Source organism: Sinocyclocheilus grahami, unplaced genomic scaffold, assembly GCF_001515645.1.
Source record: "Sinocyclocheilus grahami isolate Dianchi unplaced genomic scaffold, SAMN03320097.WGS_v1.1 scaffold35.1, whole genome shotgun sequence".
Lineage (NCBI taxonomy): Eukaryota > Metazoa > Chordata > Actinopteri > Cypriniformes > Cyprinidae > Sinocyclocheilus > Sinocyclocheilus grahami.
The window spans coordinates 914,469-941,033 of record NW_015505214.1 but is presented as its reverse complement, the minus strand read 5'-3'; the positions used below and the strand labels follow the sequence as shown (position 1 = coordinate 941,033).

General features: G+C 35.8%; 1 protein-coding gene across 5 annotated transcripts in view; it reads left to right on the top strand.

Annotated features, from left to right (window-relative positions):
* The window catches only part of LOC107581465 (disabled homolog 1-like), a 191,704-nt gene that overhangs the window by 65,364 nt on the left and 99,775 nt on the right, over positions 1 to 26,565 (top strand). For all 5 annotated transcript variants that reach the window (XM_016267041.1, XM_016267039.1, XM_016267037.1 and 2 more), the window contains exon 2: positions 1,194 to 1,394. In XM_016267041.1, coding sequence (XP_016122527.1) covers positions 1,328 to 1,394 — 67 coding nt within the window. In that variant the 5' untranslated portion in view covers positions 1,194 to 1,327. The remainder of the gene's footprint in view (positions 1 to 1,193; positions 1,395 to 26,565) is intronic.

The following is a 26,565-nucleotide window of genomic DNA, read 5'->3' as shown; positions in this document are numbered from 1 at the left end:
GTTTGATCTACTGATGGCTCTGGCACCTGCAGTGATGCTACAGTGCCACTGAGGCCAATTAACACATGAAAGGTGCTTCCCACCATCCGACTGGCAGTGCCAGAGGAGAGGGCTGGTGAAGGAAGCGAAGGAGGCGATGGTGGAGGTGCACAGGCAAAGAAGCTGGCGCTGTTTGCTCATGCGATGACAAGGTGAGAGGCGAAAGAGAAGCGAGAGAGAGCTGATGAAACAATTTAGTGCTTCCTCTTGCCTCTTTCCTGCTGCAGGGAGAGGAAACACTGTGAGAAAACAAGCCAAAACCTCCTACAGAAAGAGCGATGTCACACTGTCGAACATTATTAACATTTACATGTTCTGCAAGTTGTCATCTACTGGGCTTTCAGAAGACATTTGGCCTTCTGAAGTTTTGTATTTTAGTCTATTCCAGGCTTTAATATATTGTGTAAATACAGCGAGTCCAAGATAAAGAAACGGATCAATCTAATGAATGAATGACCAAACAAATAAATATGAACATATTTCATATTAAAAATAAGTACATAGAAATATATATTAAAATTTTTTTTTAAACATTTAGTTATTTTTAAAGAAACACAAATATATAAGTATAAAATATATAGTTTTATTATATTATTTGAATATTTATGTAGGTTTTTTTTTCAGTTTAGTTTGTTTTTTTAGTATGTCAAGTTAAACAAAAATGAGATATTGTTTGATCTGAAATAAAATATATATTTTTTATTATTTCAGTGTGATATTTATAGTTTTTTATATCGTTCTATTATAATAGAATATTTATGTAGTTTTTATAATTTTTATGTTTTTATGTTCATTATTATTATGATTATTGTTGTTATTATTATTATTATTTTCACATTCCCACTGCACAATATATTGTGCTAGTTATTGAGAGAGAATAATTTGTTTTTGTACTTTTGTGACAGCTTTGTTTATAGGTTTTATTAATAATTGCATATATGTGATGTGTGGCATATTAAAATGCTTTGTTTTCTGATATAATATCCATCCATCGAAATAAAAACCATGCTTATAGAATTGGTTTATTCAAGTCATTATATGTATTAATTGCATTTTTGTGTTTTCATGTCATGAGACAAACAATGGGTATTAACATTATACGGTAACACTTTGGCTAAATGTATTCACAATGTCTTCTATCTGTTCCGTTGCAGCCCTTGCTGGGAGTGAATGAGATGCCGTGTCGAGGCTAGAGGCAGCGGTGGACTGTTCCCGAGTCAGTGGAAAGCCCCTCTAGATGAGCCAGTCACAGCCACCCAGCTGCACGGTAAAGGAATAAGGATTTAATATGTCAACAGAGGCCGAGCTCCAGCCTGCTGCCAGACCCAGCGTCAGAAAGGATTCCAAGAAGAGAGGTACGAGCCCTCATACAGACACGTGTGTAAACAGACAAACACACACTCACGCCCGGGGCCTTGTTCAGTCTGCGGGGGTCAGCTTTAAAATCACAGGCATTCTGTGCAGATACCACACACACACTCACACATAAACCCACAGTGCCATAGGGCTGGAAGATAGAACTGAAGTCTTGTTATTTGTAACGTTTGGACAGAACTGAATGAATTATTGTTTATGTTAATGTTTCTCAGATGTAAATCATGTAAAGTGTGGCAGTTTTTTTTCCTCCCAGGATTATTTATTTATCTATCTCATTCATTCATTTATTTAGTTAGTTATTTACTTGCTTGCTTACTTACTGGATGAGTTGGAGTCAGTGTTATTTTGCTATCTTTGAGAAACTATTATAGTTTTTGTTAATGTTTTGAATTTTTATTATTGTATTTTTCATTTTCATTTTAGTTAAAGTTTTTGTAATTCAGTTGTTGTGTATTTTTTGGCATTACTATTATTACTATTATTTTTAATATGTCTATGTTGTATTTTTTATTTTAATTTCAGTTTTATATTCATTTTAATTATAGTTAAGGTTTTAGTAATTCTGTTGTATATTTTTAGAATTTTTATTAGCTTTTTATATGTCTATATAGTTTTTATTAATATTTTGAATGATTTTTCTATTATTGTATTTTTATTTTTATTTTAGTTAAAGTTTTAGTAATTTTGTTGTGTATTATGGCATTTTTTAATAAGTCTATTTATTTATTTATTTTCAGTTTTATATTGATTTTCATTTTAGTTAAAGTTTATTAATTCGGTTGCATTTAAAAAAATATATATGTTTCAGTTATTTTAGTACAAGGTAAATTCAATAAAATTGAGAATTGTTGCAACTAGCTGAAATATATTTTATTTTAGTTTACTTTTAGTTAACTATGATACCTCTGGCGTCTAATCTATTGTACAAGACTATAATTATTTTGCTAGGGACGACTGTTCTTCCATAAAAGTTAAAGTGAGAGGGACAGTTCCCTGGTGGATGCAGTATGATATTTATTGATTTTCTATATGTGTACTGTATGTCTTTATATGCCCACTGTTTTGTATTTTTATGCTCAGAATGATAATTTACCATATTTTCCCTGTCAGCACCCTCATCTTTGCTGTGGTTCACACTCCTAACGGGTACTCAGACAGATGTTTGGTGTGGGACCAGTGCCAAGGGGCCTGTCGGTCATTGTATGGCACTGCATGGAGGGGACAGACTGTTGCCTCTCTTGTTATAATGAGTCTTGTTGCACTGCCCTCTTGTGATGCACCACCTGTTCCTTAGTGGCCACACAATGGCGTTTTGTGCCAGGCTATGAGCCCATGAGACCGTAGCGGCACACCAGATGTCCCATAAAGCTGGGAAATGGAGATCATACAGTGAGAGCTCTGTCTGTCTAGAAGTCTCTGACTTCTACATATCGTTGAATGTCTACGACGAGCAAGTCTACAACCTTTATGGACGCCCTATACAAATATTATTAAAAAACATTTTTAGGGGGTGCCATAATAGATGTCATTGCATTAAAAAAAACAACTAAACAGGGCAACAGAATACAACAGTATGTACAATAATTTATTTATTTATTTATAACTTCAATGTGAACAAATTAAATGATTCTCAAAGCATAATAGTGTTTATAAATTATTTTGTTTTTTTATTTAATAATTATGTGAATTTGACAACAAAAAGAAACATTCACAAACTGTTTATTTATATATTTATTAGGTGAATGTGACAATAAATTGAAATTCACAAAACAACCTTATTTATTTGTTTATTTATTTATTTATAACATGACTGTGGACATAAATTCAATGATTCACAAAGCGAGTGTTTATAAATTATTGAGTTTTTTATTTATTTAATAATTATGTGAATTTGACAATAGATTGAAACATTCACAAAACATTTAACTATTTATTTGTTTGTTTGAAAATACACTGAAACATAATTCTGTAATGATCTGATTGGAATATTCACAAATAATAATAATAATAAGACCACTTTAAGACTTCTATAATGAGCAAAACTGTCAGCCAGATGCTCACATAAATATTAAATGAGCAATATAATGTCTGTATTGTGTAATTGTGTAATTTCTTGTATAACTTTTAGTGTGGGATAATTTTGCTTATAATCACAGATACAGGAATAATACACTTAAAAGGGTGGTTCACTGTTTTTTTTCTAGGCTTGATTGTGTTTATGGGGTGCAGTCTAACCTGTGTTAATGTTTAGTTTTTTATTTTTCACATCATTTACCTTTATTCCACACCGCTCTGCCCCTTCTCTGAGAAATGTGCTGATCATTTCCTTCTTTTGTGAAGCCCTTCCCTCAGAAATAGGCGATGGGCTCTGATTGGTTAGATGGGCTCTGATTGGTTAGCTAGCCCAGTGTGTTGTGATTGGCTAAACTGCCTCTAGTGCGTGTCTAAACGTCCCGTCCCTCACCTCAGCGGCATGTGCTCCGGTTGTATTGTAAACAACGGCGTCATTAATATCGCTTATCAGTTTGAGCCCAATTGAGAAGCAGAGGATATTATTGAAGAGGATCCTGCAGAACCTGTGCAAGCATGGCTTTTAATGGTAGGCCGATTTTTTTGTTTGTTGTTGTCTCATACTTTTAGATACGCTGTTATTTGTAAATGCTACTGCTTATGTTAGTTTTTTATATACGGTTTTATCCTGATTAAAGCTTTATACAGTACGGCAACTGCACGCACATCCATGTTTAACGCTTCTCATAGCTACAGTATGTGAAAATATGTGTATAATTGGAACAGTTCATTGTTGGAGCTGAGCTGAATGAGAGAGAGAGAGAGAGAGGTGCAGAGCGTGTGCAGAGCAGGGGACGCGAGGAACAGTATTGAGAACCGCTGCTTTAGAACATTGATTTTGAAACTTGTGAATCCATTAGAATCGTTAGAAGACAGAATCGTGATTCATCTAGTTTTCTCTTCCTCTTCTCTAAAGTAGTGCAGCATGGCCTCGCCCCCTTTGCTGCCTTTTCCCGAGGGCGTAGGCCGATTTTTTTGTTTGTTGTTGTCTCATACTTTTAGATACGCTGTTATTTGTAAATGCTACTGCTTATGTTAGTTTTTTATATACGGTTTTATCCTGATTAAAGCTTTATACAGTACGGCAACTGCACGCACATCCATGTTTAACGCTTCTCATAGCTACAGTATGTGAAAATATGTGTATAATTGGAACAGTTCATTGTTGGAGCTGAGCTGAATGAGAGAGAGAGAGAGAGAGGTGCAGAGCGTGTGCAGAGCAGGGGACGCGAGGAACAGTATTGAGAACCGCTGCTTTAGAACATTGATTTTGAAACTTGTGAATCCATTAGAATCGTTAGAAGACAGAATCGTGATTCATCTAGTTTTCTCTTCCTCTTCTCTAAAGTAGTGCAGCATGGCCTCGCCCCCTTTGCTGCCTTTTCCCGAGGGCGGGGTTTATCTGGGTTTGTTACATCACAAACCCGGGAAGTAACTTTCAGCTTTGTAACTTTGCAGATATTGTGTATGCTCAAACAGCAATATTATACACTAACTAATGTTAAAAAAGTGAAATCGCAATGAACCACCCCTGGAAAGCCAACAGGAGGATCATCTGATTCCTCGCACCCTTTTCATTGCTTCAAACTGTCATGTTTTATGATCAGAGAAGATCTACAAAGCTACAGTGAAGCCTAGATTGTTAACCTTTATTTTTTAACCAATAGCAAACAAAAACAGATGCAGTTATCCCCCTGAGGAGATACATGCATGTAAATATGCTTCTGTCAATTGAATATTTAAGCACTAAATAGTGCTTATTCTCAACCAGTCAACAGTAACAAACAACATCCACCTCTCTTCACCATCTTCATAACAAGCCTGACCTGCATCTCTGTTCCCTGTGGAATGGATGTAATTGCACCTGCTGTCTTTTCCCCTAGAAACAATTTGAGCGCGACAAACTATCACGAATCCGTCTGTTTATGACCACAAAACACCACTAATCGGTTGCTAATGACAACGACCTTCCACCCCATGGAACCAGTTTAATATGACCTACAGCATGTGGTTAATGACAGCTTTCTCCTCATTCAAAGAAATGAGCTGATCCTCCTATGAGCTGCTCTAGTCATACTGTACATGCCTTACCCAGAATGCAACAGTGGCCAATAGTGGAGAATGTATATTACTGCCTTGAATGATTGAAATTGTCATATTTGAACACCACCACAATGTTGGACCAGTGGGAAGAACATTTCTATTTTTTTTAAATGGTAAATGTTTTAACATTAATAAGTCATTTAAAGGGATATACCACCTCAAAATGAAAAAATCAACCTCATGTCATTCAAACACTTTTGGTTCCTATTGACTTCCATTGTATTTTGGATACAATGAATATTGGTAACCAAACACTTTTGGAAGCGCCACCACAATGTTGGACCATTGGAAAATGTATTTTTTTTTCATTCATTCATTCATTCATTCATTTTAATGTTTTATATTGCTATTTTTTATTATTTAACATTGTAAATGGCTGTACAATTTATTTGTATGATTTATTTCATTTTTGTGTGTTTATTAATTTATTTATTTTGTGTTTATTTTTAAGTAGCCTAGTTAAATGGTCCACCCAAAAATCTAAATTCTGTCAGAATTTATGTTGTTGTTCCAAACCTGTCTGCGGATACATAATATACAGTATGATATTTTTAAGAATGTTGCTAAACAAACCATTTTGGAAACCACTGACTACCATTGTATTTTTGTCCATAGTAGTAGTCAATGGGAACCAAAGCTGTTTGGAAAACAACATTTATCAAAATATCTTCTTTATATTCTGTAGAAGAAAGAAAGTCATAAATGTTTGGAAGGACATGAGGGTGAGTACATTTTTTTTGGGGGGGGCAACTATCCTGTTAATAAGACAAATCAAGAAAAGAAAAAAACACTTTATATATGTTAATTGTTAATGTCAAAGAAAAAGAAAAATCCATCTAAAGGAACATTTCAGTATTTTACTGCAAATCCATCTCAAACAGCCAAATTAGACAAAGTCTGTCTGGTTGTTTGACATCCTTAAAAACTATGTGACTATCAAAATTCTATTTTGTACTACTTTTTTACGCTGTGTTGGGTGTCCACTTGATATCCAATGTAAAATGTGGTTTGTGAACAACAATCAGTTGAAAAGCAAAGCTTTAGACAATAAAGACCACCCACCATCATAGTCATCAGGACACTGAAGACATTATATCGGCGTAATGACATTGGTACACACACACTGAGGTTTTAAACATGCCGCTAAATTAATTGAGGAATAATGAACCAGGGTTTTATGTGCGGCTGGATCCCACAGGTCCAAAGAGGGAGAGCATAATAAGAAGGAGCGAGAATACACACACACATACACAAGCACACACCCTGATAACTTACGCTTTACTTTCTTTCTTTGTGTTTCTCTCGCGCTCTCTCTCTCTCTCTCTCTCTCTCTCTCTCACACACACACACACACACACACACACACACGTGTGAGAGTAAGTGCTCTTGGGGCAAGGTGTAATGAATATGAATGTCATTAGGGCACATTAGAACACCGCAACTAATAAATAAAGCATTCACTGCAGCGTTGATGAGCTCATCTCAGCTGCATTACCCCCCCTTTCTCTCTCAATCCCTCTCCTTCTTATTTTTCTAATTAATAAACACAAATGAGAATGAATTAAGCCCTTTATTTAACCTCAGCTATTGAGGAAGTGACAAGTAGCTATTGTGAAGCTTGTTTGTGTGTGTGTGTGTGCGTGTGTTTCATGTCGCTGGAAAAAGTACAGTAAAACCACTACATAAAATACTCTGTTTAGAATTATACTTTAAATTTGAAACTTTAATACAACATTTTGAGATCATTTTAGAGATCATTTTGCAATTATATATGCATTATTTATGCAATTTATTTTTAGTATGATTTTATTTTCGTGCATATTAGTATATATACAGTATATATGTTTGTGTTTATTTAATGTAAGGAGATATAAAATAAAAATGACTGCCTTAAATACTTAAATTATATATATTTAAATATAATGTAAATCTAATTTAACATCAGGGTACATTTATGAGCAAGTGGATGGGACATTAAACATTTCACATGGAAACTACTGTAAAATACAGCAAACATATTTCCAAAAATCAATAAATAGTCAAATTTTTTCATGAGATCCGGCTGAAGTTTATTCACGCCACAATACATGCTGAGAAACTAAGCACTTGAGCATTACTCTGGAGATCACACTATTACAGTTAATCAGTAAATATACAATAGATTACTGTAATACAGACAGATAATCAGTGTAATTTTCCAGCACATGCTGCTACATATGTCTTTTTCTGCTCTTGAAGTCACAGTATACCATTTACATTTGATTCTAATGAACTGTAGAGCTACTAAACTAAAAATTGCACCAAAAGTACAGCAGGAATATGCAATAATGCTAGTAAATACAGTATAAAAGCTGAAATCTATGTGAAAAGGAGTAAAAAGGAGGGGAAAAAAGAGTCCGCTTCCATAACGTGATGATTGCTGTTATTGTGTTCATGATCTTGTCACGATTGAAGCTATGTGAGTGTATGAAAGCAAACTACAATTTCACATACATGCCTTTATGGACCCTGCCTCCATAATAAGACGCAACATTGTTATCGAGAACGGAACAGAGGGTGGTATGTTTTCTCCATTGTATTTTTAGAGAAGTTGTCAGATTTGCACTGCACCTCTTGTCAAACAAAAACTTTAGTGGTAGATATACATGTAAGAGCAGGACTATTAACTATATGGTGTATGGAGGGTCAGTGAGTGTTGTGGTATTGTTTCATAGAGATACCGTAATCTCCAGAACCGAGTGCTTAATTGATTTGATTCTGAATTGTGCTGTGTTTTCTTGGATCGGTCTTTCATTGAAGATGTGGCTCACTGTCAGAGTTGACATGCAGGGGTTTATTAAGCTCTGAGAATGATCATTAAGCTGTCCAGATCTCTGTCTCTCTTCCATATTAACATCTCTCATTCCATCTTTCCATCCAGACTTCCTTTTTTTGCCGCAAATAAGTGACTGGCAGCTTTAGATGGAGGCTCATTGCCAGTGGGAGGGCTGTGGAAACAGCATTTCATCAAACATATGGACTAAGAATAAACATGGAAAGGATTTTTAAATGAACAGGAATAGAACTGGAATGATCTCTTCTCTGTGCTCATTGGCTCAATGCATGTGACTGGTGATGTATTATCTTCATTGATGTACACCATTCAGAATTCAGTTGAAAATGCCTTTTAAATTCCAATTCAAATGTTGAATTTGAGTTGAGGTAGAAAAGAAGATGCAGTGGAATTTCAATATAAGAAAAAAATCTGAAAATTAAAGAAACTGCATGCTTTATTTTTCATTATTATTATTATTTTATTTTTTTACTCATACAATACTAACGGTTCTACTAAGGTATACACTACTGTTCAACAGATTGAGTTTGGCGAGATTTTTATTTCTTTTTGAAAGAAGTCTATTATGCTTACCAAGGCTGCATTTATTTAATCAAAATACGGTAAACACTTAATATTATTATAAGATTAACTAATTTCTATTTGAATATTTTAAAATATAATTTATTCTTGTAATGGCAAAGCTGAATTTTCAGCAATGATATTCCAGTCTTCAGTGTCACATGATCATTCAGAAATCATTCTAATATGCTGATTTGCTGATCAAGAAACATTTCTTATTATTATCATCAATGTTGAAAATAATTGTTCAGCTTAATATTTTTGTGGAAACAAAAGATCGAAAGAAAATTGAAATGGAAACTTTTTGTGCAGTTTAAGTTAATACAATTTAAGGGCACTTTAAATCAATTTAATGCATCCGTTTTTAATAATAATAAATACAAATCTTACTGACCCCAAATTAAGCATATTATTCCATTTAAGTTTGAATTGCTTGCATTCAAATTATAATTAAATATAAATAAACACATACAGTTCTTATTTGTTTTTGGCATTTTTAAATATTGAATGTAAAATAGTTCATGCTATTCAAACTAAAAGAAAGAAAGAAAGATTATTCCATTTGTTGCTTATATTTGAAATGCCAGTTGTTGCATATTTATTTATATTTGATTATATTCATAATAAAATATTATATGAAATTAAAAATATTATATTACATTATTAAAAACAACGTATTTTATGAACCATAGTGTGGAAGAAAATAAATATATTTTTTAGAATGGTTAATGAATGTTATGCACTTGCTATGGTGTTCTGTGTGTTTTTTTTAGTACATCTTGCTATAGTGTGTTAGGTGGTTGCTTTCTGGTCCGAAAGATCTCACTCATAAATCTTTGTGATATTCTGGTCTGTGTATTGTATTTGATTCCAGTCCCTCCTTTAGTGTAGGTCTCATCTCCAATTTTGTCATCCACTATTTTATCATCCATCAGGTAAAACAAATACATAAATTTGATTAGTGATTTGTGGTTGGGTTGTTTAATTTTTTAAAAAGTCAAAAGTGATGGTTTCTCTTTTAAAAAGTTGCCTGGCTGTGACTTTTTTGCGATCTATGCTTCCTTTTCCCATCTGTAATATCATCACATATGGTTAAAAATATGATGTTCGTAAAACAGAAAGGCTGAGGAGAGACTTGAAGTTCTGACAGGTCTCAGGAGGGAGCATATGGTGTGTGGTGATTAAGACGATGAGGAGAGATTTGGGGCCTTTTGTCACGGTGACACAGATGAAGATCTAGACCCAAATAAAGATCTTATATTAGTAATTCATACAGATACTCTGTGATATGCTTCAGAGACAGACATCCCTGAGCCTAAGGGCAAAGAGGAAGACACCAGGCTGATGAAACACTAATGAAATATTATGTCAAGTTTGTCTGTGACCTAGGTGAAGTTTGCAGTCCTTCACAATTTTAGGAAGTTTTCACTTTTAATTTGTGAATTAGCATAGCAGTCCTGCCTAGGCCTCATACAGAGTGACAGGGGCGCAAAAAGTGGGTTTAGTTAACTGGGATCATGCTGGGTTTTCATACTAATAATTTTGCTAATGCAAATTCACATGAATTTGCACTTAGGAAAACATGATTGGAAAAGGTTGATAGGCGATGCTGTGTTTTGATTATTTGGTCAGGTGTTTACACTCAGTATGGACTATGGATGAACAAAGAGATAACAGCTTTTTCACAGTTAATATTAATGCTATATTAGACAGAAAACAACAATGCAATGCAATGGTCTGCCAGCACCTCCAAGGGCAAATGACTCTCAGCCCTCATTATGTAAGTTATTGCAGTTATTCTGCTGCGTCTCCTGGTAGCATTTAGTAACAATATGTATAATTGCAACAGTATGGCAAAAAATGTGAAACATTTGTTTGAAACACAGCTATAGACCTTTATATATAATAGCTCAAGTAGTAATCTTTCAGAGAGCCTTTTTTTTTTTTTTTTACCTCAAAGCATCAGATTTTTTTTTTTCACCAATAAATGCCCGCTGCCAAGGTCCCTTTTTGCCCTGTTGTTTCTGTCCAATTATGTGCATTATTGCAGTTCTTCTGCCCTGTCTTCTTGCAGCATTTAACATATAATTGCTACAGTATGGCAAATATAACTCTACCCAAAACAAGAAGGTCATTCAACTAAAGAGAACATGCATACCATGGCAAATGGAAAGGAAACACACAATTTCTCAGAAATGTGCTTTGAGACATTAGTTTGAAACCATAGACTGTATAAAAACATGGACGTAGTGTCCGTGACCTCACCCGTAGCTTTCCGAAGAGCGTTTTTGAAGGCTAAATTAGCTGGAGCCAGCCGTCGCCATATTGGCAGCGCGTCACCACGCGTCACTCCCGGATAATTGTAAATGGGCAAAGAGGCGGGAGCTGGTTGCTGAAACCACGCCCACCTAGCTCGACGGCAGTGTCAGCAGCGGCAAAGTGCAAAATTAGCTATATAGACCAAAATCATTTTTTGAACCAGGCTGCAAACATGTTTTTTTTCTGCTGCAAAGTTGGGCATTTTAACATGGGGAGTCTATGGGATTGACTCCCTTTTGCAGACAGCCTCTAGCGGCCAGTTGATGAATTACAGTTTAAGTCACTTCCGTGTTGGCTTCATGAGAGAGAGCGGGATGTTGCCGCTTGTTTGAAACCCATAATTATTTTATGTTATTTTATCATTTATTTCTAAAATAACTCCAGAAGATTTTTAGGTAACTCACTGTATTTAATATTTTTCTGTTATCCTTCAATGTCCTTCCCTTAATATTTTTTTCTATTATTCTTTTTCTTTTTTTATTAGCATTTTTAAAATCTTAAAGTTGTTCTTTTTGTTTTTTTCACGAGTAAGCAGGTGCTGCTGAGGTTACATTTTGCCCCTGTTGTGTCTCTCCAATTATGTGACTGATTGCAGTTATTCTGCTGAGTCTTCTGGCAGCATGTAATATGTATAATTGATACAGTATACAGTATCTACCAAGCAGGCAAGCAAGAAGGTCATTCAACTCAAGATAACATGCATACCGTAGCAAATTGAGTACTTCACATTCTTTATAGTCAAGTTCTCAGAAATGAGCTTAAAATGTCAAACATTTGTTTGAAACCCATTTATTTATTTTGATTATTTATCTTATTGTATTTAATAGCCTTCAGAGAGCTTTTTTTGTCAAATTGTTATGAATGTGGTTAAAAAAGTGTATGAAATTTAAATGAAACAGTGACATAATTTATTTTATTATTTTATTTTAGCTCTAAAAGTTTAGATTTCTTTCTAAAAAGTTTAGATAACTCACTGTATTTAATGTTCATTAATTATCCTTCAGAGAGCCTTTTTCACCTCCAAGCATCTGATTTGTTTCCCCCCACTAAACGGCCGCAGCTGAGGTCACTTTTTGCCCTGTTTACGTCTCTCTAATCAAAATGCCATTTCATTTATGTGCCGTCAACATTCTGATTACTCTCGACCTCGAGGAAGCACGGGAAACAATTTAATTCCGTAATGTTTTATGTCTTATTTCATAACCTTGATGTTTGTTTAGATTGCCTGAGATTGTCTTGAACGACCCTTCTCGAATCAATATACATAGAATGATGTGATTAGAATTGAAAAGCACAGCAGAAATTTCCAGAACGCCTAAAATATGACAACAGCGCTACACTCAAGTGTCATTTCCTCATTCTCTCCTCTAACCTTTGTACAACCTTTGTGCACTAATGTGTAACTATTCGCCGCATTTCAATGAGACCTTTGGCACTATGGTTGTATAACTGATATGATGACACAGAAACAGGCTTATATTTTCAAAAATAATATTTCCCTCAGAGGCAAAGGAATCAGACAGCGTGCATTTTCTTGTGGGGATCCTCACGCCCCATTCAATTTCACCCTCAGGTCTCTCTCTCTCTCTTGCCGTCTCTCCTTCACTGCTGTAATTAAGTGAACATTTATGTGCGTATTTTTCCGTCTGACGATCAGGGATAATCACGGCATATTACAACACAGCCTGCTGAGATGGGTAAGCAAACAGCGCGCGACAGAAAGACTGTGTTTGTGTGTCTTTTAATCTGAGCAATTGTTGCATTAGACTGCAGTTATGTGTTTAGGAATTACAGTTAATATTTGTTTTATTTATTCTGGTGTGTATATGTGTTTAATATTGATCGTGCGAAGCAAAAAGCATTTAGACTCATTATTACATGCACAATATGCCATCTCTCAGGCTACAGGGCTGGTAGGCTACAGGGCTAAGGGCTGGTAGCAGGGTTGCCAGGTTTTCACAACAAAACCTGCCCAATTGCTACTCAAAACTAGCCCAAAACTAGCCCAATCGCGTTTAAAGGGGGGTCCCCCGGTAAAATTCACATTCTTCTAGGGGCTAAATATCATGTTATTGGGGTCGCTTCAACCCGCGGACATGAATAAACCCGCGGCAACAGTGGTAAACTAGCCCAATTCCGCGGGAAAATGGCGGACTTGGCAACACTGGCTGGTAGCTTTTTTTTTTTTTAAATAGTTAATAGCTTATATTTGCTACTTGTTGGGGGGTGCGTCTTGCTCATATTACAGGGCATGTGATTGGATAAAAATCTGTGTTGTTCAGTATGACTCATCAATATTTTTGGCCTGCTTTCCCAGAGCAGGAACTATACATACATTTTATATTGTATGTTAATCCAAGATAAACAAATAAAAACTAGAGAGAGAGTTTTATATATTTTTAAAATCGGCTTGAAACTTTTTTTATGTCTTTATTTTAATATATACTGTATCTGAGTAAATGGCTAATTGAATTAGAAAAAAATGTGTGGGAAATGTTTTAATTGAATGAAAAAAAATATTAATATGCATAGATAAATCATCCCGAATTGTCACTGCGTTCCATAAAACATAAGAATTTTATTCCATAGATTCCATAAAAAAATTTAAAATAGTATTTTTTTTCTTTTGTTGAAAAAAGTATAATATAAATATAAATTTAATATAAATTAAAGTAAAATATAAGTATATATTGTAATATATGAAGTCAAGCTGGCTTGTGATTTGTGGGTATTATTTGTCAAATTTAAACACGATTTATTAATTTAAATTTAAATCAAAATATTTTTGTTTTCATATAACCCTTTCATATTTGTTTACAATAATACATACAACAACATTCTGTACATATATTAATTTAATATATAATATTAGATTGATCAGAATTTTTACGGTAGAGTTTTCTGCAAAGCTCAATCTGTCATGTCCTTTACTGAGGGTGTTTTGTGGCCAGTGTTTCAGACTGGAAGCTCTGTTCATCAGAAGGAAAGCCATGAAAGTCTTGTCTCTGAGCCGGCGGCATATCACAGTGACACTGTGTTTCAGATGAACTTGATTCTGGGCTGAGAAACAGCTAAAGCTTTACGCTTTATGTCTGACTAATTCATCAGTCTGAATCTCCAGTTTGAAGAGAACGACTGAATCCCTTGGTGATGTACTGTACCTCATGGTTCATTCTCACAGAGAAGCTGCTGTGGATGGGTTTTACTGATAAGATCTTTATCGATTGACCAGTCAGCTGCTTGTAAGATACCGAACGAATGTTGAAGGGGGACATTGTGGTTGTTTGGAGAGCAACGATTACTGGATGAAAGCACGGCTTGTATTATGTTTGTGTGGATGAGTGCTATAACACGAACCTGGCTGAAGATAACCTCCAAACCTGGCTAGAATACCTCCAAAATCGAGGTCACTCAAACATTGTGCTGTTATTGACTGTGTGTAGCACCTTCCACTCTGCACAGTTTGGTCAGATACACATGTATATGGCCTGTTACAAACTCATGCATACTTTAAAACAAGAAGCGTGCTCATTTAATTAGTTAGTTAGGTAGTTAGTTAGGTATGGTAGTTCCATATAATTTCACAACCATTCAAAAGTTTGGAGCTGAGGTAAGATTTGTTTTGGTGTTTTTAAAAGAAATGTTTTATGTTCACCAAGGCTGCATTTATTTGTTAAAAATACAGTAAAAAAAACGGTAATATTGTGAATTATTGTAATATTATTACAAATTAAAATAACTGTTTTCTATTTGAATATATTTTAAAATGTCATTTATTTCTATGATGGCAAAGCTGAATTTTCAGCATCATTATTCAAGTCTTCAGTGTCCTTCAGAAATCATTCTGATTGCTGCTCAAGAAACATTTATTTTTTTTATTAATTATCAATGTTGAAAACAGTTGTGCTGCATACTATTTCTCTGGAAACTGCCACCTTCGATCAATTTAATGCACTCTTGCTGAATTGATTTAGTATTACAAAAAACTGACTCCAAACATTTGAACAGTAGAATATAAGCATTTACAAACATGCAGTCAATTCTAATGCTAGTAGTACAAATTTTTTTTTTTTTTTTAAGTTTCCTCCGCCTCACGGTATGGGTTCTGCTCCACTCCATTTGTGAAACTAATTGCCTTGTAATTAAAATGATGCTGAGATGTGAAGAATAAGTCTGCTCATGTTTATCTCTTCTCCCCTCTCTCTCGCTCTCTGCGTCTGAATCTTTCTCTCACTCTCTGGTTTGTCTTTCTCCTTCTGGCTTCTGAGGGACAGTTGATGTAGAAGGGTAAAGATATCGTGTGTTAATGTTTCGTTTAAAAAAAAAAAACATTATTTTTCAAATAATTTACCTATACCAAACACAATTTTACAGTATTAGATCTTTGTGGAAAAGACCAGAATGTGTTTCCATGCTGGTCCATGTTGATGCAGGTTTGGGGGTGGTCTAGCTAATGGACCAACACATCATTAACTTCAAATCAAAACTTGTTCGGCATGTGTGCTCTGTACTGGTGCTTTGTGGGAATTCAGCATTGTACCTTCTGTGCACTTCTCAGTGAGTCAAACCCAGCCTACTCACACCTCTGTGTTCCCTTGAGAGCCGTGTTTATGAGTGGACCTCAGGACACGCCACACTCTGGTCAGCATGTCAGATCACTGGTGTGATTCAGCGGCTCGCTGCACGGAGAGTGACGTTAGAGGACATGAGAAGGCTAAAGGAGAGCGAGCAGGGGATAAATGCTCCTGACACACACATATTCACACCCACGGACACACAAACGTTGGAAGTTCTGCTCTGCTGACTCATAAGTAGTGGCCATTCTTCATCCCATCTGCTGCTATCTGTCCTTCTCAAGACAGGAAAGGTGGGCACTTCTTTCTCCTTGCTTTCCTCCCACCTGTTTCCATCCTCTGTTTATTTTGCTTCTTTCAGACAGGATCTGGTGGATGAGTGTGATTTTGGCTAGTAGGAGAATCTGGATCAGCATCTTTTTTGGCATTTATTCTTGCAAAGTCTGTCCTAACCAGACTGGACACAATGAGGCGTAAAACCATAAATCACATATTTTCCGTTAATTTTCTTTCATCTATCTATCTATCTATCTATCTATCTATCTATCTATCTATCTATCTATCTATCTATCTATCTATCTATCTATCTATCTATCTATCTGGACACATTACACTGGCCCCAACATTAAAGTTGAATAATAATAATTAATAATAATAATAATTTTCAATGAATCTTTTTAACATTTTTCCTTTATGTTCTTCATTTAAATGTATTCAAAAATATTGTTTTATATTTATATTATTTAAGATTTTGATATTTTTATTTTTTATTTTTTTGCAGCAAATCAGCATATTAGAGTGATTTCTGAAGGATCATGTGACACTGAAGACTGGAGTAACTGTAATTAAATACATTTTAAAACTTACTCAAACAGACACAGTTATGTTAAATTGCAATAAAATGTCATAATATAACTGACTGTATTTTTAATCAAATAAATGTAGCTTAGGCATGCATAAAGAGTCTTCTTTCAAAAAAACACTCATAAAAACCTGAATCCAAACTTTTAAACTTTTTTTCTATATTATTTTATTTTGTTTTGTTTTGTTTTATTTTATTTTTACAAAAAGAACATTTGGAACAAGCTGGTAATTATACTGCTATAATATGTAAGCTTCATTTACTTCATTTATTATTATATGTTTTTTACAGTTTAGTTAAAACATTTTCCAGACATACATTTATACTAGTGTTGTCAAACGATTAATCACGATTAATCGCATCCAAAATAAAAGTTTTTGTTTACATAATATATGTGTGTGTATTGCGTATATTTATTTTGTATATATAAATACACACACGTACAGCATATGTTTTGAAAATATTTACATATATTTACATGTATATATTTAAATCCATATAATTTATATAATATATAAATATATTTAATATATAAATGTAACATATTTTTCTTAAATATAGATACATGTGTGTGTATTTATGTGTGACAAAACCTCGTCTACTGCATGTTAGCCAGCTAGATAACATTGTTTTGGTGACAACTCATCAGAATCTGCAACAATAAAATAGAATAAGAGTACACCAAATGTTTTAAGTTTACAAGGCATAAAAATAGGTGTACAAGATGTACAACAAATATAACATCACATATGTCTAACTGGCTGCAGTTCATCATATCAAGCCAATATTTCGCATTCATTGAGAACATAAAATTAATTGATCCTAGAAACTCTCTTGTATCAATTAAGCAATCTAGCCCTCTTCTCTACAGTCCTGTCAATCAGCCCATAACCACTTTCAGCATGGCAGAGCTGCTCTTTCTATTTGGCATCCCCAGAGACACCTCAACTTATCTCTTTTTCATGGTTTCAGCCTGAAGCTGTAGCAGTGTCTCCTTGTTAGGCACCTCATATTGATTGCCTACACTTCCCACAAAGCAATTTGTTCAGTAGCATCTCTTAGGGCACTGTCTGTCTGTTCAGAGTGTTATCTGAAGGCTGTTATCAGAAGAGGTTAGAGCTCCATTCAGTGTCATATGGAGACGTCGAATGTTAATTGAGGGGTCAGGAGTTAATTGGCTAGTGTAGGACTGTGCGTAGTTTGTGTCCGCCTGCAGATATAGTCAGAATAATGAAGTGTGCTTTCTGTAATACCTGAAAGAAACTAGCCATTAGCATTCCTATTTCTATATCTCACAGGGCCTAACAGACTAAAAAATAGTGGTGTTGAAACTCGGAATCTGATTTGAGCTGAAAAACTGTCGTCATGCCACACACAATTACAATTAGTAATTACACACTGTCAAAGAATGGCTGCAGTCTGTGTCCATTGTGAATAGGCATATAGACAGACAGGACAGAGGTCAGGTCATGGCCTGTCTAATATCACAGGAAAACACGCACAAATGCATACAAGGTCAAGATGGGTTATTCATGGCACATATTGAACTTAAACCACCGTTGGTGTGCAAAATCATTACTGTATTTCCAGAAATGTACCAAAGTCAGATTTAAATAGAATGTATTGGATTGTGGTATTAGAATAAATTCCAAAAATGTGAATTAATTTCTACACTTTTATGGTATTCTGTCACCATAAAATGCACTGTATTGGTTACATGTCCTTTAAAGTTTGTTGAGTGACATTTTAATTTCTTTAATTTATTGGTTGATGTTGTATGATGTATATAATGATGTATATATTCTGCATGCTCATTTCCCCTGTTCTTACATAAATATGTATACTATATCAAGTGCTTAATATTAAACATTAATAATACCGTTAATCTGCAAATCTCAAAATGAATATGCATTTTTATACTGTGTATTTATACTGTATTACAATGTTGTAATGCTTAAATTAATTTGAAACATTGATAATTTATTTTAGTTGTTTTTTTACAGTTATTAATTTATGTCCATTGTTTACTTCGACAAAAGTGTAGAATTTTAGTTTAGAATTTTAATTTCAGACATTTGCAATTATCCAAAAAAAAAAAAAAAACAACTGTAAAAAAGTAAATTGCTTCAACAAAACCTTTGTTAGCCACACATACAATTATGTTTTTTTTTAGTGACATTTTAATTTCTTTAATTTATTGGTTGATGTTGTATGATGTATATAATGATGTATATATTCTGCATGCTCATTTCCCCTGTTCTTACATAAATATGTATACTATATCAAGTGCTTAATATTAAACATTAATAATACCGTTAATCTGCAAATCTCAAAATGAATATGCATTTTTATACTGTGTATTTATACTGTATTACAATGTTGTAATGCTTAAATTAATTTGAAACATTGATAATTTATTTTAGTTGTTTTTTTACAGTTATTAATTTATGTCCATTGTTTACTTCGACAAAAGTGTAGAATTTTAGTTTAGAATTTTAATTTCAGACATTTGCAATTATCCAAAAAAAAACAAAAAACAACAACTGTAAAAAAGTAAATTGCTTCAACAAAACCTTTGTTAGCCACACATACAATTATGTTTTTTTTGTTTGTTTTACTAATCATCAGAATGTCAGGGATCTGGAAGGAGGACCCATTAGCAGATTGAGTGATGATGATTTATTGACAAAACAGACTGATACAAGAGGGTAGTGAGGTGCACAGGTGATACAACATCAGGAACACAGTAAACAAAGAATCAGCTAGGGAAGACCACTGGAACAGTCTCGGACAGCAACTGGTAGATTACAATAGCAGCCAGACCAGGCAGATAGAGAGGGCCAAGCAAGGTACCATAGAGCTGAATGCAGATACGTGTTGAACGCCGACTCTAAAGCGGACCAAGTACCAGGCAGGGAGAACCAGTGGCAGGACTCACAGGCACAGGTCAGGACGGGAACTCTTACACAAACAAACAAGACAGGATAAAGCTCCACAGTAACATAATCACTCCAAAACAGGCAGTGGGATAAATAAAACGAAAGAACTGATAAAAAATAAAGTAACTAAATAAATAAGAAATCATTACCAAATCTAACCAACACAACTAACTTAAAGAATATCAAACACAAATGCAAAACAAAAGATCAGGACTAGAAGAACTGGATAAATCATTTAAAAAAAGTGACAAAAGGCAAAAACAGACAAAATGCAAAAACAAGGAGCAAGACAAGAACATGGAACTACAAAGTACTAGACAAGACAAGGGCACAAGACCAACCAGGGAGACAAGAACACACCCTCAGCCACATCCACAGACAGAGAAAAAGACAGTGATTGAAGTGGTGAAAATAACCACGAACTGGCAAAAACAATAGGGCAAAGGGGCACTATAAATAGGGAGGGAAACACACGAGGAACAAGTGAAATGCAATTACACTAACAAGGACTCAACGAGGGCTTACAAGAGGGTGTGGTAATGAGGAAACCAGGAGGAGGGGCTAGAGATGCACATGGCTGAGAAAAACAATCAACTAGGCCATGTGCTGACACAAGACAACATAGACACAAGAAACAAACACAAGACAAACAGAGTGTCAGGGCAAAACCTTGACACAGAATCTATATATATATATATAACAGTGGCGGCTCGTGGGTTTTAAAATAGAGGAGGCACACTAATTGTATTGGTCTGGGGATCCCTGACGATTATTATTATTATTATTATTTGCTTAACCACTTTAAAATTACTTTTTGGTTGTTTTTAGTCAGAAAATTTAAAGAAAACGACACACATACAGCAAGATAATATAATTGCACTTACCTGGCCTATCACTTGAAGCAAACATCCACCCCTTCTTAAAAGTCTGTGTTAAAAGAGCCGACTGCTGTAACATTAGCCTCCAGTTTAGGCGTGTTCTCCCTTTATTTTGAATTTGTATATATACTGTTTGAATGACAGTTTGGTAAATCTGTTGGCGATCAAATATTCAATATCGCTACTCATAAGTACTTGGTACATTATCAGCGCAGCGGGAGACGTTCAAACTAATATCACGTAATTTATGTCTCTATGATGATTGGTTGATATACCAGAAGGGAGGCTAGCCTCCCTTGCGAGGTTTCTTTTCTCAACACTCCTCAGCGCTGAAAGTGAACACTTGATGCTGATTGGCTAATTTTTTTTTACCAACGGAGGCACGAGCGCTCAGCTCTCCCCCGGCCTCCCCCTCCCCTTCTTTATCACCTAGCAGTTGTAATTACATCAGTAGATTCGGTACATTCGCGCAGGTGATTCATTGCCGATTTTGAACGCGATTTTGTGTAGCTTGCCGGTGAACTACGGCTCTGAGTAGTAAATGCCGCTCCATCTGAAAGCACATGCTAGAGATTTACTACTAATCACCAGAACTGATGAGATGCGCATGAAAATCGCATTTGATTTTTTTGCACAGCCCTAATCAGAGGACTTACAATAATTGATACTAGAAGCTCAATTAAACAATCAGTTTTAACTAAATTTAATTATTTTAATATTACACATTTTCGATTATCAGGCATATCATGAAAAAAGCTATTAGATTAGCAAATCAGCCACAATTTGTTGGATGGAAAAGAGCAGATAGGAATAGTGGTCGACCGATATATCGCCAAGGCCGATATTTGGCAAATATCTGCATTGGCCGATAATTTTATCTGTTTGGCCGATGCGTTCAAGTCGGGACTTTTATTTTGACGACGCTGAGAGCGGCAGCGCCTGAGCACACATTCTCCCTCTTGTTCGCTGTCGTCCTTAACAGTTCTGTTTAATACGGATAGAAGTCTCTGTCTAATAATCTAAACAATAGAACTGTTAAACAAAGGAATTAAAATGTATACAAAAAGTATTATAACGATTGCTTTTATATTATTAGTAATAGAAAGGCAAACATTATAATACTTTCTCGTTTGCCGTCAGCATTCAGCAAATACGCATTTGCATCATTTAAACAAATCTTTGAATGGCTAATGAAAATTTTATTTCACAAACCTTGCAAACTTATTAGAACCCAGTTGTGAGATCGTGTGAAGTGTGCATGTGACCTGCATGATCGCGTGACTTTCGGTCCATGCAAATCGAATGCTTTAAACATTAAATTTGTGATTTCAAATTATGCTACGCTTCATGCATTCATATCATATTCATGTCATTTTCACTGTGTGCTGTATGTAAAATGAGTGTTACCTTGGCTTTATTTGAAAAAATATGATTCCCAATGCACACAAACTTCCCAGAATACTGAGTGCTGTTGGTTACAGTTTACTTCCTTTTTAATTATATTTTTATTAAATAATTATTTGTGAAAAATACTTTGTCATCTAACGTAGCCTATAAGTATGTTTATTTTACAAATTATTTTTTTAATCCATTTACAAATGATTTCAAATTTCTTAAATATTAATTAAAATAAATACAATTATATCGGCTTTATATCTGCCATCGGCCACCCTGCTTTCCAAGATATCGGCATCGGCTGTCAAAAAAAAATAAAAATATCGGCCGACCACTAGATATGACATTCTGCTTTGGGCCTTCACTAATGAACTGTGGGTGAATTGTGGGACAATTTCTTGGGGCCCATAGGTCCAGGGGGTCCTGATTATGCCTAACATTGTATTTGGTGTTCCACTGAAGAAAGAAAGTCACATGGGTTTTGAACAACATGGTGCTGATAAAATTTTTGGGTGAACTGTCTCTTTAACAGAAGTCTGTCGGTGCCTTGAGCTTACAGTAGATGTGTGTGCAAGTATGTGTGACTCTTGGTAGAGGTTAATGTGCTAACACGCCGGCCATGTGGTTTGAGAGATGAGTTGGCGGCGAGTAGAAGCAGTACGACAGGGAAGACTATGACAATACACGGTGAGGACAGAAGTAAAGCATTCACTTTGACCTGAGCGTCTGCTGCTTTCATCGGAAGAGACTGGCAGGTTGACAGTAGAGTTCACTGTGAAGGCAGTTGTGTAGAGACGACTTAAAAGTTCTGTTGAAAACCTTCTCACAACCTCAGAACGAACCATTTGATGGTGAAAACATGACATGTCAATGACTGGCACATTTTGACACACATTTGGAGGATGTGTGTAATGACAAACTGACAGCATTTCTCTCAGGAACTTTTCCAAATGTTGCCTTGCAGAATAACAGTAGGTTTTGGACACATTCATAGTAGAGCTGTTGTCACTGTGAAATATAATATGAAAGTTGAATATGTTATCTTAGATGTTAGTCTGTGTTTACCTAGTGTTTTTAGCCTCCCTATTGAAAAAACCAGCATATGCTGGTTAGGTATGTTTTGACGCTGGGATGCTGGTTTAAGCTGGTCCTTTGCTGGTTTGTGCTGGTCCTTTGCTGGTTTTAGCTGGTCCTTTTGCTGGTTTATGCTGGTCATGTGCTGGCAAAGGACCAGCACAAACCAGCAAAAGGACCAACATAAACCAGCATATGCTGGTTTTTCCAGCTGTTTGCCACTTATTTTTGAAAACGATTTCAGAGAGAAACAGTGAGGACATTTTAAAATTAATTTTATCCTATGAGCGCCACAGTTTAATGTTTGCTCACCGCTAAGCTATAGCTCTAACTAGCTATAGTTTTTTCAAATTTATGAGGAACATAAACATAACTGTTTCTCAAATTGAGCACCACAGCTTAATGTGGCATGTGCTCATCGCAAGCTATAGCTTTGACTATGAATGAGCCCTTTATTGTCACTGATCACAGGTACCAGCGAAATTAGCCATCCACCTGTCCATACATACAATATGACAAGGGGGTAGACAGGACAGGAGGACAGGGAATTTTTTAGAAGAAATACAGCATAACATGAGGGAGGGGAGGAGATAAAAAAAAACAGACCCCAGACTATGCTCCTATGGGGAGCACAGTGTGGGAACAGGAAAAAAAAACACCTCAGCAACATAAGCACATCAATACAGCATGATACACACGACTTGCAACAGGGTAGGGGGAGAGGGGGGTGGAGGTAACCCAGCTCAGGCAAGCAGCCATCCGGTCCTGCAGCCATTCTCGGCGCTGATCGCAGACCCGCTTGTCAGACTGGCGGAACAAAGCGGCGAAGGCGAGGGATGTGGGGGGGTGAATGTCAGGAGTTGGGGGAAGGAACACAAGAGCGTCTCACTACAGTGCCCTCTCGGGGGAGTAGTTGTCCCAGCAGCGGCCTTGGCTGAGGCCAGTGCTGGTTGAGGGGAGCCAAAAGCAGATAAGATTAGGATTGTTTAGTCTTGGGGCAAGTAGCCACATTCCAGTTTACACGACTACTCTCTTTGTCCATTCTGGTCTCCGAATCGATCCATTTGCCTTTGCAAAGCAGTGAGCTTCTCCGTGATGTTATCCATTTTGCGGTTAATATTTCCAGTCTCAGAGCTGACTGCTCTGCCCACTGCTTCAATCATGACGGGCAGCCTTGTGAGGCTTTGGTCCGGTTTCTGAATTTCTCGATAAACCAGGGCAATGCCTAATCCAATCAGCATAAGACCTGTTATCATGGTTCCAAATGGGTTGATATCTTCAATGTCCTCCACGGAAAGAGCCGCTAGACACACGACCCGCCACCTTTCCCACGCGTCCATCGTGTAGCCAGCTGCAAACGTTCCGGCAGGGCAGTCAGGTTCCCCCGAACCCAAGCTTCTTGTCGAGAAGATGGTGTCAATTGCGTTGAGAGACCAGTTGATCAAATTTTTTTTAAAGTCTGGAGAGCAGTGCGGAGAGAGTCTCTCAAAATTAAGACAGTGGACAAGACGAGAGGAGCAAAAGCAGGGAAGGTAACGGGGAGGAGAGGGAGAGGAAATGCGACCGCCTTCGCTGAGAGCCAAAGAGAAAAAGAGCCTGTATGTTCATATTTACAAGGAACATGAACAAATCTTTTTTTCAAAACATTAGCTCCACAACTTAACATGCAGGTTTGCTAACCACTAAGCTATAGCTCTGAATAGCCTGTGCATGTATATTTAAAGGAACAAAACTGAGTGGTGATGATTTAAATGAATCAGTGAATGTTAATTTGAACCAGTTCATTCAAATCTAAATTAAATTCAAAGCTGATTGAAGTAAAATGAATGTGATTTTCTAGTGCTATTTGAGAGAAATGGCGAGGAAAATGTTGTTTATTGCCTCAGCTTGCTTGGTTGCACAATATAATGAGACCTAAAATCAGTGATGTGACATTTTGTCATGCTACACTGCTAATCGCTAGAAAAAATAGCTTGTTACTGGAAAAGCTACACTATTTTTAAAACAGCTTAGCTTACTGAAAAATGTAGGTTGTAACATCGTCGCTAATGTTGCTAAGTTGCTTCTCAATATTGTAATCATACACAAGACCACAACCATGGTATATAAGATGCATGGTATCTTATACCGACATTTTACTGTGGTACAGGCACAGTTTTTTTTTACCAGTGTAGGAGCCTGTCCGACCCTTTCTGTCCATTGGACATGAGTGTGTCCCTCATTAAAAACTCACCTTTAGCCCTCGGTCCTGCAGAGTCACATTAGAATGGCTAAACAGTCCTGCCTGTCCTAATGTACGGTGCTCCAGCTGTCATTATTGTTATGCTAACTTTATGCTTAGAGCTGACCAACCAAGAAAAGGTCATTCTCACTATAATAGGAGTCATTGTGTGTTGTCAAGGGAGTTAGCCTTTCATAGACCTCTGGAAACCAGTTGTCCTCTTGTAAGTGCTGATGCTAGATATTGTCACTGCTAAACCAAAAGTATTTAAACCATTCTAAACAAGCTTAGCCAGGCTGGAAGACCAGATATACCAATAAAATCTGCTAAGACCATTTTATTTTTTTATTCTTTCAGAAAGGCAGAGCTGGGTAGATTACTTACAAATTGCAATCCGTTACTGATTCCAAATTAGGCTACATGACAAAAGCTGTAGTTAATAACGTAATCCATTACATTACACATTTTAGGTAATATAATCAGACTATACTTGTCATGTTTATGGTCAGTTTTTGTTTTCCCTGTGTTCCTGCCTCCTGTTTCTTTATGCCCTTATTTGGTCCTTCCGGTTCCTGTCCCCATTTAGTTTTATTTGTTCCAGGTGTTCCTTGTTATTAGTTATCCTCCTCACCTGTCTGCCCGTCGTTATCTGCCCTATTTGAGTTCTAACCTGTTCTGTTTTTTTCTTGTCTGGAATTGTTGATGTCTCTGCGTCTCCTCACTCCGTGCTCCTCACAGTAGCGAACCGTGACAATACTAGTTTTGACCGTTTATCACATTGATTTTAAATAGGATAATCTTGTACCATATATCGATATTAAAATGTGAAGAAAAAGAAAATGTGTTCCATTTGTTGTTATTGACAACATGAAAAGCATTAAACATTAAATTACATTATCAAATGTAAAAATGTCCACAAAACTGGAACACTTTCTGACTGTATATAAGCAGTAGGCTATTTTAGAAAGGAAAATTTAAAGATAAAAAATAATTAGGGAGAATGAATAAATTATGGATAATTTCTTGCTATTGAGTGAAAAATGTGTAATCATGTAGGCCTAATCAATAAAAAAAGCAACTGTAGTCTGTTTCCAAGTATTTTAAAATGTAACTTTTTTTTAAAAAGTACTTAATTTTGGAATCTGATTACATAATGCAGATTGCATGTAATCAGTTACTGCCCAGCTCTGCAAGAAGGTAATTCGAGATTTTGGGCAACTTTTGCCCATACAACCCCTATTTTGGCTACTGTCAGGATTTACTAAAACCACGCAGTGTCTACTTTGGTTACTGTAAATGGTTGTTTTTTCTGCAACCATT